Source organism: Alternaria triticimaculans (genome assembly GCF_023758025.1).
Source record: "Alternaria triticimaculans strain BMP 0046 chromosome Unknown scaffold_7, whole genome shotgun sequence".
Lineage (NCBI taxonomy): Eukaryota > Fungi > Ascomycota > Dothideomycetes > Pleosporales > Pleosporaceae > Alternaria > Alternaria triticimaculans.
This window is the reverse complement of record NW_026055964.1, coordinates 1,637,615-1,656,324: the sequence shown is the minus strand read 5'-3', so window position 1 is coordinate 1,656,324 and position 18,710 is coordinate 1,637,615. Positions and strand designations below refer to the sequence as shown.

The following is an 18,710-nucleotide window of genomic DNA, read 5'->3' as shown; positions in this document are numbered from 1 at the left end:
ATTAATCTCTTTCTAGATACTCTTTTTATTATAGTATTACTTAAAAAGTGTAAACTAGGTATTCTAGTTAGATTACTTCTTAAGAAGCACGCCTATAGCTATAATAGCTATATTATAATTACTTATATTTATAGAGTTAGAGCGTAGAATTAATATAAAGATATAGAGAAGTAGGTAGTAAGTAAGTAATTACGTAAAAGAAGTTCTAATTATAGAATATTTAGAGAGAGTAGAGTAGAAATAAGATTAACTAATCTTATCTTCTAGTAAGCTTTAATATATAGTAGAAATTAGTTCTATAATTAAGTAGCTAGGCTTATAACTATTAGAGCTAGAGATAATTAATAATTAGAGATAATTAAGTATATTATAATTAATCTACTATAAAAGAAAGTTAGAATAAAATCTCTAGCTATATACCTAAGAGCTAAGTAATTACGTATCTATAATTAAGTAATTATAACTACTTTCTAACTTTAACACTTAAATATTAAAATTAGAATAGACTAGAATAGACCTAGTAGTAGTAGTACTTCTAGCTAATACTAAAAGTAGTAACTAGATTTTTTAAAGTATAAAACTATATAAGCTTTAGAAGTTTATACTAGCTAGTATATAAAGCTTTTATAATATTATATTTACTTCTATCTAAAGTATTATACTATACGTATATACGTATATTACTTTTATTTAAAGTTTTAATATTTCTTACTAAGACTTAGACTCTAGCTATAGTAGTAATCTAATATAATATATTATATTAATCTACTCTATACGTCTAAAACGCTAACTTTTATAATTACTATAATTATATTTTATAGCTAATTAGATAGCTTTCTAATTTAGTTAACTAGATATTATACTTTTATTCTAAGATTATAATCTTAAGAGCTCTATAAGTAAAGTAATTATAGTTACTATTATTATAATTAAGAAAATAAATATAAAAAGTAATATAAGTAATATAAAAGAATTAGAAAGCTTTATAAGTAGAGTAACTTACTCTATTTATAAAGTATACTAACTATAATATACAAAGTTTACTATAAATAATAAAGTATAGTAGTTACTTCTAATAAAGTATAAAGAATAGAGTAATAATAGATTTTATACTAGTAATAGATCTTACTCTTTTTAGACTAGTTTACGCTATAGAATTAGTTTACTTATAAATCTACTTATAGACGTAGTATATATATAGTATATATAGTATTAACTCTAAAGTAAGTTTTACTTATCTAGAACAAAGTTAAAGAGAAAGATTATTTGTTAGTAATCTATGTTTTACGAACTTTGTCGCGCGTGAACAACCCACTTCACGCCTTCGACTACGACCTCAGGCTGCGTCATCTGGACGAAATGGCCGCTCTCGCGCGCGAACACAAGTTTGGTCTTCGAAGAGAGCTGAAGATGTCGCCTCATGAGGCTCTCGCTCTTCTCGTCCGCCGTGCTAATCAACTCGCGTACCCGACGCCTCTGCTCCTCGCTCCCATTTCCTTTTGCGACTCCAGCTTTGTACATGCCATCCCAATCCCGACTTCGCATGCCTCCAATAACGTACACAGGCTTCTTCCCGAGAAGCGGCTCCCGGTCACTCAATCTCTTGTCGCGCAGCGTCGCGAAGCTTGCTGCGTACTCATCTTCCTCCATGCGCGCGATCGCCGCGTACTTCTCGGTCGCTTCCTCAGCCATAAGTGCGTCCCATTCCTGCTGCGTCAGTTTGTGTTCTGCGGCAATGCCTTTGGCAATGTATGGGTTGATGCCCTCGGACATGGCTTGGAGATCCGGGTCGTTGACGTTCAAGACTTGTGGCATTGTCTCGTGGTTCGCGTCGACAAGTACCAGTCCGGCAATGTGATGTCCATTCCCTGTCAGCGCAATGAATTCGTTGATCAGTACGCCGGCCCAAGAATGACCGACGAGGATAAGAGGATTCTCGAAGGGAACGTTCTCGACAAGGTATTGGATATCTGACGCAATATTCTCGGCTGTGGGTGGGTACGGAGCGCTGTCGGATAACCCGTAACCAGCGCGATCGTAGGTGAAGCAGCGTATGGATGCGGAGAGCTGTCGCACGACGGCTGACCAGTTAAGCCTGCTGCTTGCGACACCAGAGACAAACAGTACCGCCGCATCATGAGGATCGGTCGGTTCCGGGCCGTGGGTGTATAGCGCAAGGGAATGGGTGCCATCGGTTTGCACCATCCTTACACCAGGGTGATCTGCGGTGGTCATCGTGTGTAGATCGTGTTGCGTGCTTGTCGTCCAGGGTCCTGAAGTCGTACGTGAAGAGCCTCAAGACAGGTAGTGACGGGTTTTCCTTTCGAAGGCGACAGCGACCTAAGCTTGCTTAAGTAGATGCGAAGTTACAACAAATTTATCGACACCGCGCGACGTGGTCTCACCAGGGCAGGATGTGCGGAAAGAGTAAGGCGGCACCTCGCTTGTGGATCAGATTCATAAGCAAAGGGCGCAGCGCCCTCCGCGACCGTACGAACGACAAACTCGAGCCGGTTTCAAGCTCAAGCGACTCCTGTACATATCCAGGCGGCCACGATTCGCGGTGGACAACTCATTCCATGTAGATTTGACCAAGGACTGCTGCGCTTGGCAAATGCTTTGTGTCGCGCGCGCTCGTGCATGGAATCTGTGTGCAAGGTACGACTATCAGATTTGGGAGTAGCGATCTAGTGCTTTCTTCGAACGGACGACGCTTGAGGGTGGTAGGAGAAGTATATGTCACTGCGGCATGATGTCTGCGACGAAGCGGGCAAAGGTCGCAGCCCTCCACCGATATCGACGCCGAACGCGTGCAGGGCGAGAAGCCCAATGGTGATAAAGAAACATTGGGTTGAGGAAGTAACGACGCGCTCTACAATGCGAATGCGCGTGTCAGCCAAGCGAGCGCGAATGCGCGTGTCGTCGTATCCATGTCCCGCAACAGCTTGCGCAGCCATTGTTCACCTTTGTGGTACTTGATACGGCGCACATGCTAAACACATTTGTCCTAGATTATGTGCATCTCTCGATGGGATGCTAGCACCAGCGGGCCGTCCCAGGCATACATTACCGCTCGAGAGGCGGAGTGGCGCCGTGCTGGGATGGGTTTCAAGCGAGTCTTCGTAATGGTATAGTGCGCGTCTGCCGACATCGTGTGCGGTCGTGTCATAGGATGGGATTAGAGATGCGGGGACCGGCGTCAGGATGGGGAATGCGTTGATGAGTAAACATCTGCTACTGCGATACGTCAGTCGGGCCCTGGGGCAGCGCTCGGGTGGGGACGCTTACGTTATACCGAACAGCGATAGCGATGGGGATACTACTGTTGCGCTGCTCTTTCTAAGGTAAGGGAATTGGAGGATCGTGAGAGATACTGGCGCCCTCGTTCACGTCGCGATGAGGAGTTGATTGGAGGATGCGCAGCGGTGGACGGTTGCGCGCGCTGATAGAGCATCATGTTGAGCTGGCTTGGCTACGCGAGACGTACGCTCGGAGCAGCATTAAGGCGCGATGCGAGAAGGAGGATCGCACGTAATTCTGGAGACGGAGGCGACGCTGTGAGGATCAAGTTGGTGATATCGACATGGGCGTACCCCCACGACCCGAGGAAGCTTGGCGGTAGGTACCGCCGAGGCAGCCAAGCCACACCAGCTGTCCTCCGCACCAAACGTCACAAGGCTGCGATCCTCACGCAACATGTCAAGTTCCGACGATGTCGCCTTCTGTATCGCATCACTATTGGCAACTCTACAACGAGCTTCACAACGGAATAGAGTTCATAGTGTACATCGGTCAAATCAGCGATTTTGGGCAAGGCTCTTTCTGGAATGCGCCCGCGGAGGTGCTCACGACTGACGTCCAGCAAGTCGCCAACGTGGTCAACAAATGAGCTCATGTGGAACTTTGCTTCGAGGTCTCAAGAGCTCACGGGAACGGGCTATGCTGCAGCTGTAAGGGAGACTTTACAGCTCCTGAGAGAGCCGGACCAGATACTGCACGCTGCTAGCATGAGGATTTCAAAGAGTCGTGTCTCGCATCGCATAGAACCGAAAGTGTACCTACTCGGATCCCGTTGCGTTGTGTTCCGCGATTGGAGGAAGACGAGAGCTGTATTGGTATTCCTATGACGCGAAGCATCAATACCCTGCGCATTGGTGTGTTTCCCTGAAGGCTTCCGTGACGAGTCCCGACGACATCTGAATAGTCGCCATTCGTTTGCATCAAGAGAATGACAGCTTCGAGGATGTGGGACAGTGGCGTGCGATGAAAGAGACCGTGGGAAGAAACACTCGAAGTACATGTAGAAAGGCAAACGCTTCCATTTCCATGACTTGGGTACGACCGTGCAGCTTGACCGGTGTGATGGTATTCGGCGCTTTGGTAGCAAGGGTTGTGGTAACAACGTCGGCCGAGTGAACTCACATCTACAACGTATCGCTGGAGTGACGAAGACACAGAGGACGAAAGATCAGAAGGCGATACTCCATAGCGCAGCAGCTCTTTCCCATCTGGAAGTTGATAACGCCGCCAGGCCACTGACGTAAACCTGCTGCGTGCTGGTCACGAACATCTTCGCGTTCGGCTTCGTCGCATGAATCCACCACAGAACGGGCAGTCGCGCCGATAATTCGGATGGTCCTAGGAGGTGCGCATGAATTCCCCGTATTAACATGCTAAGTTTAGCATTATCGGGTCAGCGCGGACATTGCATGTTATTCAACGACCGGGAGCTGTGTACTACGGGTAAAGAACCCGTACTACGGATGAAAAGCCGGCGGGTACTCACGTGAGCTTCGCAGAACACGTACGAAACCTTCTAGAAGATGAGGTTGACGGCTTCTCAAGCCGTAAGACGATTGTCTCTGCATGCAATCTCTCACGGAACATATGTTGAGTAGCCTCGACACTAGACTCTGGGGTTGACAGCAAGTCTGCGCGGGTGCAGCGAAGAGTCAACGCTGGCTCCCTTCGCACCGCTGCTCGACGATACGAGATAATGTGGCTCGCCCGATATATTTACGACATGATCATCGAAATCGCGGCGGGTGATGGACGTTTGCGGTGTGGCATGACTGCAAGGCTTCGAGAAACGAGGCGGTAAACAAACCTACTCGCGCCGATTAGCTTGAGGGCCCCTTCCCCACAAGTCTGCAAGGAAGGACTACACGAAAGCGAGGTATAGCGCCGCTACCAATAAATCGTCTTCAGTCTGACGTCCGTTCAGCGGTGCACTTCCTTGTCGCCAATCTCCAATGTAACCCCGTATAGATATTTCGAAAGCACAAGCATCAGCCGCATTGACGCCCCCCGAAATAGACGAAAGCTTGTCATTGCACTAGACAACGGCGGACGTTGGCTGACCTGCGTATATAAACGTTGAAGGGCTTCCGTCAAGTACTCACTACACAGCATCCATCCATCTCTTCACAACAAGCTTCACTCACTTCACCCACTTTCGCTACCAATCCACGAATCAATCATGAAGTTCGCCACCATCGCTGCCATCTTTGCCGGCATTGCCGCCGCCGCACCCACCGCCGTCCAGGAGGACCAATTCGAGACAGTCACCGTCAACAACGCCTCGTATGGCGGTCGCGACGCGACGTATTTCTCGTTCTACGTTCACTCTCAACACGTTGACAACGTCCACTGCGCTGCCAACCCTAGCTTCGAGGTCGATACCGTCTACAGCTGCGACGACTCTTCATACACATTCCGCGTCTTGCAGGTGGAGGGCGGCATCTATCTGAGATTGGCCCACGTTCTTAACGGGTGAGTTATTCGAGCGATTATCGGTGGGGAGAACGCGTGCTAACATAACTTTAGACCTTCCATGGTGGGCGACTTCATGGTCAGGATGAACGGACCTATCCCTATTGCCCTCAGCCAGGTCGGCACTGCCACTGCCGACTTGGACAAGGAGGGAAGCGTTTAAACGAGCGGTGGATTAGATAATGAGGGGTTTTACAGTAGCTAGCCCTGTAGCTATACCATAATGTTAATGTGGATCAACCAAACGATGCAAATGATAAACGCAAACGGTGATTCTCCATCGGTCGTGACAGTTCCATAGGCAGAGCGCATGCCGTATGCGTCTCACGCAATGCACACAAGACCTGCGACGCTGGTCGACAGTGTCCGCGATGTCCTCCAGAATAAAGACCAGGGCAATCGAAGACATTGCAGCTAGAGTAAAGCTCCACATGGATATGGCCTGGTTATACGTCTGGCTGAAGGTTCTCATGGGAAGGCGCTGATTGAGCATCTCTTCAGGACGATGTCCGACCGCCTTGCTAGCTAGGCAACCTGCGAGTGAACCTGATGCTGAGAGCGCCTCGGAGGTTTGACGACATTCCGCCAAGTGCTACCATCTGGAGCGGAGAATGCTTTTAGATCGCGTCATAAATCGGTGGTCACAGGAGTACACGCACCGCCTTGCCGTCGCCGTTGGCCGTACTCGGGTATAGCCAGGTGTCAGAACGGCTCTTCGGAACGCGTGGAGATTCTGTCGCACTCCCAATAAAGTGGCTGCGTGTATGCGACAGCGGCGCGACTTGGAGCGGCCATGAATAAGGTGCCGTTGGGAGACGTGGGGTGGAGAGGTGTGGCGATGCAGCCGCCCGAAGATGGGCTTGGTGGCTTGCAGGCTGCCCAGGAAGGAGCCCCTAACGCGCCTCGGCCCGCCCACCTGCGCGCTTGCACCCTCAACCTCCGCCCGCAACGCGCTGCGTCAACAATCGTTTCTCGGAAGGGCGCCGGCTCCCACCAACTGCTGTTCCGCCCATGGGTCTCTCACATCACGCATCAAGGCATGCAGTCATGTCCCGATCATCTTCTCAGTAGTTGCGCTCTTCATATGTTGTTCAGCTTCTTCGCTTTCGCCGCAGCTTCTCATGCCCATTCCTCATAGCCTTGACGCAACTACTTGCCATGGTGAGCTACTGACTGACCTCACAGCCAGTCAGGGATACCTCGGCATTCCTTGTTCCAACCGCGCCTGTTCACAACGATGACGATAGACTCCCGACGTCCGCTTTGAACCCTGTGTACCACACAGACTGGGTTGCATGCCGGTGATGCTAGAGCAAGGTCGCAATACTTACATCACTTGGGCCATATGACCGATACATCGACAAGTCGATACGGACCCTTCCTTGGGGACATAGAACGATGTGAAGCCAGCTAGACCGCCGCGTGGTCGCGATCTGTCGCGGATGCACGATCGCTCAGCATGGCCAACCACCTCCAGGGCACTTACCTGTTCGGGGAGGCTCCAGCCAATTGAGCCAATCAAGCACTTCATTGTCATTGCACCAGTCTACGTCGGGTCGGAAGATGTCGAACGCGCTCTTGAGACGGTTGGTGGTAGCATACCCAGACCACCAGCACTTATGACGACTGCGTGCAGCACGAATACCTCGAACTTGAGACTATACCACCGCCAGAACTAATTGAAAGGTTATATATCTAACAAGAATGATGTTGTAACAGACTCCCCGGCCTCAGGCACAAGAGTTGTTCGGAGACTCCGATGCCTCGGCACCACATGTACTTCCGACAGCCGAGCAGCCGTCATTGTCTTCCCCTCAAATGTCGATCATACATTCGAGCTCTGGGCCTACCCGTAGTCCGGCCCGCTCTACACTAAAGAACGTCACTCTGAAGATTGCTAGGGAGTGTTTTACAACACGAGGGAGCGTTGTATATACGCTAATCTAGATGTAACGCGGACGATCGGGCTCCGTCCCTAACGAGGCTAGCGTGAAGGCACGGAGTACAGATGTGCTAACTCTACCGGGAACGGTCCTGGCTGCTCCGCACTCACACACCCTTCTTTGGGCGTTAGGCTTGGATTTCTTCTCACTACAAGATTGGGTTTTGACTTGGAGTGGAGAAGACAGTGTCGGAGTGCGCGAACAATGCAAGGTGGAAGACAGAAGGTAGCAAAGAGAAGGTTGCAGACCAAGTCCAAAGACAGAAGGTCACACATCGAATTTTCAAGACGCTAGGTTAAAGGCACGAAACGAAGAAGCATAAGAAAGGGTAGATTCCTCGAAAGAAGGACGGCCATCAAAGCATCTTCGCACCGAACACAACCAACATGCAGCTTCTCAAGTTCTTTCTCCCGCTCGCCTTGAGCGCACCTTTCTCAGCAGCGCAACCACTCGATGAGAGAGCGATCTCTTCGAGCTGGGCTGGTGTCAACTCGTACTTCCTCCATGCCTACCAGAAGTACGCGCACCTCAAGCCTTCTCATGCATATACTCACCTTTCACAGGGCCGACCGTCTAGCTGTACTCGACGCGGTCAAAGATGCCAAGCTCAAGACGCTGCGCATCTTCATCTCGCCCACGCCTCAGAACAACAAAGACACTGGCTCAGTCAACATGCCCGATATCGAGCCACAGCAGGTCGGCACATACGACGACACCCAGCTAAAGGCTATTGATCAGTTGATGGTCGAGGCGCATGACCGAGGTATCAAACTCATCATTGCTATGCATGATCGCTATCAACTGGGTTGCTGGGGCAACGGTATGCTCGCTTCTAAATCGAATCGTAGTTGCCAGTGAAACTAACGCATGCGTCACAGATACATACGTGTCGAAGTACAAACTCCCCGCAATCGACTGCGCGAGGACGCCCGCCGCTCAGAACGACGTGACGTTCTTCTACCAGGACGCATCGCCAATCTTCGACTTCGACAACCGTCTCACACACATTCTTCAACACAAGAACTCGTTGCTCTCGGGCTCACCGCAATGGAAGGATCTGTCAGACTACATCTTCTCGTTCAACATCCAGAACGAGGGACAGGGACATCTGCGCAACAACATTGCGCCTGCGCCAGAATGGTGGTGCAATCGAAGCAAGAAGATGCGAAGCATCATGGGCAGCAGCGCCATTCTCATCTCGACAGGTACGTGATCTACAACCTACTTTGCACTACTTCAAACGCAGAGACACCGATGCTGATTATCCATGTTTAGGCGGCGGAAACGAATTCCCCAATTCCGACATCCCCGAGAACTGGAACTGCGCCACCCTCGATCTCGTCGACATCCACTCCTACAGCGGCGTATCTGAATGGCGCAACAAAGCGCCCATCGCCCTACAGCACGCCCAAGCCGCCAAGAAACTCGTGCTCTTCGAGGAGTTCGGCGCGTCTGGTTCTAACAAGGCGAGCGTAGTGGGTCAGCATATCGACATCTTCAATGGGCTCAAGGTGCCGTGGATGATTTGGCAGATCAACAAGCCGGGTAAAGGTGCTGCGGACTTTGAGTTCTGGACGAATGAAGACACGTTTGGGGTTGTGAAGCAGGGGAGTGCTAAGGCTTTGGGTATTGCGGCGGCTCAGACGTTTCCCAACCTTGTATAAGTGCATGCATAGTGGGAGAGAGGCGGGTGGAGAGAGATTGCAGATAGCTTACACCGCTGCATGACAATTACGACTTCCGATAAATGTCGCCTGTACGCTTGATCTCGTCGTCGACATCATTGCCTCTACCTGCAGCTTCCAACTTCCTTACTAACGGCAATACTTCCTTGCCAAAGCGCTCTATGTCCTCCTCGTAGTGCAAGTGAGCGGTCAGCACCAAGTCCACGCCCAGACTCTTCAGTAGCAGTATCCGGTCGGCGATCTGTTCTTTAGTACCAATCAACTTGGTCTTGAAGCCGTCGTTGTACTGCACCAAGTCTTCTAGCTTGCTGTCCGCCCACATACCCTTCTTGTTCCCTGTGCTGGCACCAGCCTGCTGGACTGCTTCTCGAAACGCCTCGACTGCTTCCGTGTCGGCTTTCCCTTGAATCTCTTTCAGCACGCGGATAGCTTCTTCTTCCGTCTCACGGATGATGACGAATCCGTTTACCGCAAACTTCACTTGGCCTTCGCGCCCAGCTTTTCGCGCGCGCTCTTTCACATCCTCAATCTGCTCGCGAAAGCCATCCAGATCGTTGCCGTTCATGAAGTACCAATCGCTGACTTCAGCGCCATTGTTCCGCGCGTCGTCGCTGTTGCCGCCTTGGAAGATCTCTGGGTGCGGCTTCTGGAGTGGTTTGGGTGATAACTTGTAGTTTCGGAATTGATAGAAGTCGCCACCGAAAGTGAAGCCCTCGTCACCAGCAGTCCAGATGCCCTTGAGTGCGCGGATGAACTCATTGGAGCGTCGATAGCGTTCGGCATGCTCGAGCCACCATTGCCCGATGCTCTGGAATTCACTCTTGTTCCAGCCTGAAACAATGTTTACCGCAATGCGCCCGTTGGTGTAGTTGTCGATACTTGCGATCTGCTTTGCGGCGACAGTGGGGTTCCATGGGCCGGGAAGTATTGCCGCGATGAGCTTGATGCGCTCAGTGTTGTGCAACAGCGCTTGAGATAGTGATACACTTTCGTGCTGGTTGTCGGCTCCATACGACGCGGTGAAACGAATCTGGGTGAGCGCATACTCGAAGCCGTATGCTTCGGCCGTCCGAGCGTATCGTACGTTGGATGCAAGGTCCCAACTCGTCCGTTGCGCTATCTTTGAGACAACGAGACCGCCTGAGACGTTCGGGACCCAGTACCTACAGTGTCGCAAGGTTAGGAGATGCGGTAAATGACTGTCTTTGGGAGACTGCTCACGCGAACAATAGACGATCGGGATCTTGGTTCAGGTCCAGTTGCTTTGCTGGCGTATAGTCTTGCGCTGTCTTGTTCAGGTGTCCATTGGCGCCATTCGTGGTTCCGTTCTGTGCTGCTGCTGAACATATTATCAGCCCCACACGTACTTGAAAGCTTAGTCTCCGCATAACCTTACCTGTCTTTTGTCTCTTTCGCGGCGTCATGATTGTTTGGAGGGATACAATAGAACGCAGGTTTGAAGATACGGAGGTGTGCGAGTTGGATACCTGTACTATGATGCCCCGCAACATGGACCTGGGGTCCAATTGCAGATCAGATATGCGCATAACAAGCGTGGATTGCGTGATATGCAGCCATCTGAACGCGGGATTTGTGGGATTGCCGTAGATTAGACCCGGTACGCAGACTAGATGGTGTTCACCTTGATTGTAGCTGGCTGGCCGCTAATCTTGCCTAAGCTAGCTGGTCAACTTCTATATCGCAGCTTAACATTTCGGCTACGCGCATGACAAGCTGTGGTGCATGATCTTGAGACATCTTCACAAGTCCGGCATCCTCAATTGGTTGCTTACAAGGTTCGGCCCATTGGTCGATGTGGCAATCCAACCCTCCGAAGACGTGATGTGCCGTAACTTGCAGGCATCGCATACCCCACACCAAGATCGACCAGGGTAGCGAGCTTCGACTACAACACTGTGGTATTTTCCAGACACGACCATGTGAACGCCACTGAGCACTGAAAGTAACGCCGAAGCACGTAATCTACTATCGCATGATCGCAATGGCAACGTACCGACACCGCCGTCGTCCCGCGTCGATATGGTCTCTCTCAATATGGGAGCTTATGACGATTCAGTACAAAAGCCTGTGGATCAAAGCCAGTCGTTTGTATGAAGGATTCCTTGCGTGCAGACAATCATGTCCAAATTCTCAACGACCGAATTGAACAGCAAAAGCAGCGCTGGCACGACCGATGTCGAAAAGCAACTCACCCATGAGTCTCCAACCGTGCCAATCACAGCTCCAAAGACCTTGGGTGCTGGAGTTAGTTATGCTTCCAGTACGTCTTACCCAGGTGCTAACGTGTCAAGACGGCGCTTCCAATCGGAGTTTTTGCGACAACTTTGACCACGCTGTCGCTCAGTCTGATGGAATGGCGAGGAGTGACCACAAACAATGTCTTCGTCGCCAACTTCTTCTTTGCGGCGGCATTCGGCAAGTTACCGGAATGTACGATGTGTGTGTGCTTTGGCTGACTGGATACTAGGCCTGGTAGTCACTGCACAGTGGGAGCTGTCCGTCGGTAATGGTTTCGCGTATACTGTCTTCAGCGCTTTTGGTCTGTTCTACGCCGGCTTTGGTGCGATTTTGACCCCTGCCTTCGGAGTTGAGGCAGCATATGGAGGCGATCTGAAGCAATACAATAACGCTCTCGGGTTCTTCATGATCAGTGAGTTGCTCAGGACCGACAGGTGGTGAAAGCGCTACTAATCGTGTGACAGTGTGGACGGTCTTCGCCTTGGTGTTCCTCGTGGCCTCGTTGCCGACAAACCTGGTCTACATCATCATCTTCTTTTGTGTCGAGCTGGGATTCTTGCTAGTGTCGGCGTCTTATTTTGCCACGGCAGATGGACACCCGACCTCGTCCGTCGCGCTCAAGAAAGGCGGTGGTGCGTTCTGTTTCTTGGCTGGATTGACCGGGTGGTATCTGACGTTCGCGTTGCTGCTCAAAGACTCCATCGTTGAGCTACCACTCGGCGACACTTCCCGGTTCTTCGCGAAGAGAAAGGCGGAATAATCTACAGGCAACACAAGGCTCGCATGCTGGTCACGGAAGGTGTCTCGGAGGTGCGCAGTCTGCTGGACATTGTGATGGGCCGTGAAAGTGCGGAGTTGGGGATGATGCGATTGAGGGGTTAGATGGCGAACGCGGTTCGCGTTTGGACGTGCGCACTGGTTGCAGACTAGTCTCGTTCTGGGTTAGCTCAAATGCGATGATGCAGGTGCGGTCCGCCGACGCGTCTCACTCTCCAACTTTCACGTTCACATGCTGTACCGACACTGCTTTACGAAATCTACGCCCCCACGGTATCTCACTATCGCTAGCTTTACTCGCCTGCCAACAACGAACTCAACACTCACCATGTCGGCGATATATCCCTGTCTCCCCGGTGGTTCTCATCGCCATCGTAAACCTACTCAGGTGTTCATGCGCACCAATGCGAATGGCTCAAGAATGAACAAATAGCACGCAATACTCTGCGTGATTCTCATCATTCCGAGGGATGTTCTGCGGGGTTTAAATATAAGATCGTGATCGAGATCTCGAGATGTCATCATTCTATCCATCTACACGATGGCCATGACGAATGGTACTAACAGCGAGTCCGGAAATGCGCAGCAAGTCGACTTCAGAGACCCGGCTGTCTATGCTGGGTATGAGACGAAGTGGTCTTCTATTCCGGAAGACGAAGCAGGCTGGCTCCAGCGTGCTCAAGATGTAGCCGATGTTCTCGCCGTTGATGCCGTCGTGCGAGATCAAGAGAACAAGTCTCCACGTGCGGAAGTTGCACTACTGAAGCACTCTGGATTGCTGAAGCTCCTTGGTCCGAAGCAGTATGGTGGCGGTGGTCAGCCTTGGAGTGTGGGCTACAAGGCGATTCGGAAGGTCGCCGAAGCAGACGGGTAAGGTCTTCCCCTCCCCGTACGCATATGTATACTAACTGTCCTAGGTCAATCGGCATGCTCCTCGGCTACCACCTCCTCTGGTCAACCACAGCAAACATCGTCGGCTCACCCGAACAAGCCGATCGCTTCCAGAAGCTCATAATCTCGAACAACTACTTCATCGGCGGCGCCGTCAATCCCCGCGACAGCGACCTATCCATCAAGTCCGACGGCGACAACCTCGTCTTCAACGGCTTCAAGTTCTTCAACACAGGCGGTGTTGTCTCCGATCTCACCGTCCTCGAAGGCGTATACGAAGGCACCGGGAACCACATCTTCGCCTTTGCCAAGACGGATCAACCCGGTATCCAATTTGGACATGATTGGAATAACATTGGTTTGCGCTTGACGGAGTCGGGCAGTGTGAAGATCTCCGATGTGAGCGTACCTTGGGAGGATGCGCTGGGCTGGAACATCGAGAAGAAAGAACCAGATCCCCGCGCGCTGCAGATACCGTTCGCGACGCTGCTTCTGCCAACCATTCAGCTCGTCTTCAGCAACTTCTACCTCGGTATCGCACTGGGCGCACAGCAATATGCAGCAAAATATACAGTAAAGGGGACCCGGGCATGGCCATTCGGTGGCGACGTAAGCACACCCACATACTCCGAACCAGTACATATCGCTGACGCATGATCAGAACAAAGAGAAAGCCACCGACGAATTTTACATCCTCGAACGCTACGGCAACTTCCATGCCCACCTCCGCGCCGCATCCGCCCTGGCAGACCGCGCAGGCCAGGAAGTCGATGCCATCCTAAACACATACGCACGCGATCTGGATACCCGCGGGAAGCTGACTGCGCGTGAGCGGGGTGAGCTGGCAGAATGGGTCGCAAGCGTCAAGGTCGTTACAACAGACACCAGCCTGCGCGTCACATCTGGGGTGTTTGAGGTTACAGGCGCGAAAGCGACGAGTGCAAGAGTGGGCTTGGATCGGTTCTGGAGGGACGTTAGGACGCATACGTTGCATGATCCAGTGGCGTATAAAAATCGCGAGTTGGGGAGGTTTGAATTGCTGGATGAGATTCCTGAGGCTACTTGGTATACTTGATTGCGTTATCCGAGCTCAATATGACATGTTCTTTGGGAAGTCTCGGTGCTCGTGTACATGCTGAAGCCATAAATTGATAGCCCGCGAGCTAGCAAAGACCGCTCAGTAATACACGGACCCTTCTTTCGGCGACGTGACAACCCCAGACGACAGCGCACAATGTTTATAGCCCTTCACTACCTCATGCTCCACAGCTCCCCATTGTAGCTTTGCTAGATGCGGGTCGAGCTCGCTGGGTGAAACATGACAGGCTGCACTTAAAGCAAGACTGCATGAGCCTACAACAGGTAGTTGCATTTGCATCTTCCGAACCCCCATAAATACCACACCAGCTAGCAGCAAAGAGAAAGCAGACAGTAGTACGATCAAGCTCAAGTACGAAAACCCGCAGGCCGATATAGAAGAGGTTCGAGCTGTTTCGTCGCGGTCCCAAGAGTCAACGCGAAGGAGAAAGATGGTTTGCGAGAGGATCCAATGTAGCGACCCGCTGATGACCATGAGTGGAAGACTCCATCTGTAAGGCAGTTGTAGGAAGTAAGTACTTCGCTGCTGACCATATGGTTGCGTGACTCTGAGGCCTTTTCTGTGTGTTGCGAGGCGGTTCCATTCCTCGGCACCAGCTATGGATGTGCACACCAAGTTGACGGTGAAGTAGCAGAAAGAAAGTATGATTTGTGGCGCGTTGGCAAGCCAAGCGTTCCACAGGGTAGCTCTGGGGGTTCCGCTGTTTGAACTGAATATGAAGTCATCCGAAGCAGTTCCCCAACCCCAGGTTTGGCCGAAGGGCCACTGGAGTGGACTCACTGCGATACCAAGTATGGTTAAAAGAGACCTGGATGATTAGTGAAGATTGGCAGGCCCCGCCGAGATGACTTACAAACATGCCAACATGAATTTACTTCCTTGGTGGACTGGGAAGAAGTATCGTACTAGAGATGGACGCCAAATGCCATCCAAACGCATGCGAAGCTCTTACGTATCTTCATTATCGGAGCTGCCATGACTTGGGGAGTGGCCCATACTGATCAAGATCTCTTCTCGACCCAATGTACACCTCCCAACTGTAGGTGGATCCGGACGCTTTAGAAACGACGCTGCGGCATCTCCCAGAGTGACTAGGTAGGCCGATCGATCGGTAAATAAGACGACCGCCATTACCGTGAGCTTGAGTAGACCGAAAACGACCACTACAATGAGGAAATAGAGGCTCACTTGTACACTACTAGATAGAGTTAATTTTTCAGAAGCTGCATGAGCTACGTGGGCGGAGACGTTTGTGCCTAAAGTCTGATTGTTGGGTGTCGAGTCGAATCGTATCCATGCAGACGAATCTTTAATGAGGTCCCTGACTATGTCTTGGCCTCCAGTAACATTCAGAGTCAGAGAATGTGACAGCGCTCCAGTTAGGTTTAGGTTCAAGTTGGAAAGATCCTGCGTAGTATCGAATGCTACACGATCCACTCCTAGGTAAAGATCGCCATATGTAGAGGAGTACTTGGTGTCGTAGACGTCGTTCCATCGGCCGTTTGACACGTTCCAGTATTTCTCTGAACCGTTGGTACCAACATCTGTAGTGGCTTTGATATGCATCCATTCGTTTGACATGACGTCTAGAGTGAAGATCTTGTACTCCCGGGTGGTAACAACTTTGAAGACTGCAGCGTTGTAACTGATTGTCGTCAGCTAGAGCCACTAGGAACATCTTGCTCTGTACTTACAATAGATGTAAGGGAATAGATGATAGCGCCATCGCGTACCAGAGCATTGCACGCTTACGAGGGATTGCTCTCAAATTGCGAGGGCTTAGTATGCCGATATCAAGCCATTGCCCCTTGGCGTGCGCTGCATCGACGTCCTCTCGAGTTGGGGAACCCAGAACCTGCATCGTATAGTTGGACGTGGACAAAAGTACAGTGCTGAATGTGTTGATCAACACGTGCAAGCCGGTGTTCCATCGCGTAATGGATGCTTCGTCGCCGTTCTTGAGTTCAGCTACTCCCGATATATTGTAACCGTCGCCACTTCTGGCGCCCACGACGATCATGGCGATATTACAACAGAGGACGAAAGATGACATGCAGCAACCAAACAAAACACCCATCCGCCACCCATGGAAGCGACTACCCCGGACCCATCGATTGATTGTATCGAGGTCGCTCGAAAGCTTGTTCGGTGGACGTGGCGGCGAAAGCGAAGAGGTCTGCTTTGGGCTGATGCGGGCAAGCTCGAGATCGACAGTTATATTGTCATATGTATCGCTTAATACATCAGCTTCGGACGCATGTAAGGGGGTAGAAAGCTATACCTAGAAGAAATAATAGATCTAGACATATACTGATCATGGTTGGATCCAAGATATTCGCTTTCCCTGTATTCGAGTGATGGGGGCGAAACTGTGCGCGTACGGTGCTGTAGCATAGAGGGTGGAAGGGTGTCTCCGAAGCGCTCATCGTCTACAGGCAAAGGCGGTAGCAGAGGTACCTGCGAAGAGTTTCGGGGGTCATCATCCATTTGCACTTTAGCGGAGTTTCATATGATCTGACAATAACAAGTAGGCTGACGGGACTGAGAAGCTTGCGTGGGGCGGATATGCGTCTTATGGAACTGCTGTACCGCGACGAGGCTGACGCCCCAATAGTAGTGGCGGTCTTGGAAATGGCCCCCAATGTGGTTGCACGACCGTATTGGAACCATCTTATTGGTAGTCGTTTATGGAACATGCATCTGCGGCGTGTGCGGCTGAGGCTATGCGGATAGACATCTGGAAAGACGACAGATCAGCGTGCCTTACTTCACAAGACTACGCGCATTGTCGCGAAGGTCCGTCATTGCGAGTGCGAGCCGTTCACGGTGGTCTGAGGTTTATCGGGCGGGGTGGAAGAAGCTGGAAGTCGCGAGTGCATCGTGACACGGGCACGTGAAACGAAGTTCCGCGGCAGGAGTGACCTCATAATGTCAGCACAGCCCTAGTGCATCTCACGCAGCTTCATCCTTCCACCTACACCAACGCGCACCTTAACCTCCGCTTTCGCATCGCACGCAGCCAACCTTCGCGACAAATCCATCACGATGGGTGCACCCAAATACCAGAACGTGCCACAGCGCGACTCACTCGACGAGGCGGCGCCCGCGCCGTCATATTCGCAGGCGCCACCTAGCTACCAGGCGGCCAACGACCCCCAAGAAGCCCTCCTCAGCGGCGTCCCCCGCGGCGAAAACGACAACCTGCCCGATGACTTCAAGTTTGGCGGTGTTGTGGCAGAGGCGACGCTGGATATCCGGATGGCCTTTATCCGCAAGGTCTACGCCATCTTGTAAGTATCCACGCCTCAAAAACATATGTCGCACGCACTAATGCCATACAGAACCGTCCAACTCCTCGCAACCGCCGCCGTCAGCGCCCTCTCGATGATGTCGGAATCGTACAAGAACTTCATCCAGCAAACGCCCGCGCTCATGTGGGTGTCGCTCATCGGCTCCTTCGTCTTCCTCGGCCTCACTTTCTGGAAGCGCAAGTCGTACCCGACCAACCTCCTCTTCCTCGCCGGTTTCACCGCCATGGAAGCATACTCCATCTCGGTCATCGTCTCCTTCACCGATTCCAGGATTGTGCTGCAGGCGCTCTTCTTCACACTGGGCATATTCATTGCGCTGAGCCTATTCGCCTGCCAGAGCAAGTACGACTTCACGCACTGGGCACCGTACCTTTTCGGCGCGCTGTGGGTCGTGGTGCTGTTCGGCTTCATGTCCATGTTCTTCCCGCACAGTAGCTCGGTTGAGCTAGGATACGGCGTTGTCTGCGCGCTCATCTTCTCTGGCTACATCCTGGTGGACACGCAGATGATCATGCGCCACTACCACGTCGAGGAGGAGATTGCCGCGTCCATTTCCCTTTACCTTGACATCATCAACCTGTTCCTCGCTATCCTGAGGATCCTCAACTCGCAGAACAACAACTAGGCGGAGAAGTAGCAGGGGCTTAGATTCACTTGGGAGAAATTGTACGGCGTTATGGGTATTGATATCACTATGCTGGGAGTGTGTGGATCAAGGAGCTGGGTATTGATTATCGTACTCTATGTTACTTAGCTTTAGTTGTATAATACCACTTTCACACTTCTCTTCGCACCCAAAGCAATTTTCGGAGAATCGGTGTTTGTATGCTGAAGCCAATTCTTACGTCTCATGATGGAATAGAGGCGACCATTCTATCGCATGTCGCATCCAATAGCTATGCATGCATATCAGGTCATGGCGGGGTAGCACTATGGGGCTGCAGGGAGCGTGGGCGCGTTGATAGGTCGGGAG

At 51.2% G+C, this 18,710-nt stretch overlaps 6 protein-coding genes across 6 annotated transcripts; 3 read left to right on the top strand and 3 right to left on the bottom strand.

The window, feature by feature from the left end:
- Nucleotides 1-1,315: 1,315 nt before the first annotated feature.
- J4E78_005912 (uncharacterized protein) lies at nt 1,316-2,135 on the bottom strand (the record flags this gene model as incomplete). Its single annotated transcript, XM_049366527.1, has 2 exons — nt 1,316-2,095; nt 2,128-2,135. Coding segments are annotated over 2 exons (788 nt in total), but the record flags the coding sequence as incomplete, so codon positions are not given.
- A 5,966-nt stretch (nt 2,136-8,101) lies between these two features.
- J4E78_005911 (uncharacterized protein) lies at nt 8,102-9,379 on the top strand (the record flags this gene model as incomplete). The annotated part of the gene is made up of 4 exons (XM_049366526.1): nt 8,102-8,232; nt 8,279-8,535; nt 8,594-8,920; nt 8,991-9,379. 4 exons carry the CDS (start codon nt 8,102-8,104, stop codon nt 9,377-9,379), a joined length of 1,104 nt encoding a protein of 367 aa, XP_049222252.1.
- A 67-nt stretch (nt 9,380-9,446) lies between these two features.
- J4E78_005910 (uncharacterized protein) lies at nt 9,447-10,824 on the bottom strand (the record flags this gene model as incomplete). The annotated part of the gene is made up of 2 exons (XM_049366525.1): nt 9,447-10,563; nt 10,622-10,824. 2 exons carry the CDS (start codon nt 10,822-10,824, stop codon nt 9,447-9,449), a joined length of 1,320 nt encoding a protein of 439 aa, XP_049222251.1.
- Nucleotides 10,825-12,977: 2,153 nt separating this feature from the next.
- Nucleotides 12,978-14,402, top strand: J4E78_005909 (uncharacterized protein; the record flags this gene model as incomplete). The annotated part of the gene is made up of 3 exons (XM_049366524.1): nt 12,978-13,306; nt 13,354-13,936; nt 13,989-14,402. The coding sequence occupies 3 exons, from the start codon at nt 12,978-12,980 to the stop codon at nt 14,400-14,402; spliced, it is 1,326 nt and encodes a 441-aa protein (XP_049222250.1).
- A 1,208-nt stretch (nt 14,403-15,610) lies between these two features.
- On the bottom strand, nt 15,611-16,167 carry J4E78_005908 (uncharacterized protein; the record flags this gene model as incomplete). The annotated part of the gene is made up of 3 exons (XM_049366523.1): nt 15,611-15,613; nt 15,663-16,071; nt 16,160-16,167. The coding sequence occupies 3 exons, from the start codon at nt 16,165-16,167 to the stop codon at nt 15,611-15,613; spliced, it is 420 nt and encodes a 139-aa protein (XP_049222249.1).
- Nucleotides 16,168-17,471: 1,304 nt separating this feature from the next.
- J4E78_005907 (uncharacterized protein) lies at nt 17,472-18,362 on the top strand (the record flags this gene model as incomplete). The annotated part of the gene is made up of 2 exons (XM_049366522.1): nt 17,472-17,716; nt 17,768-18,362. The coding sequence occupies 2 exons, from the start codon at nt 17,472-17,474 to the stop codon at nt 18,360-18,362; spliced, it is 840 nt and encodes a 279-aa protein (XP_049222248.1).
- Between the last annotated feature and the right edge of the window lie 348 nt (nt 18,363-18,710).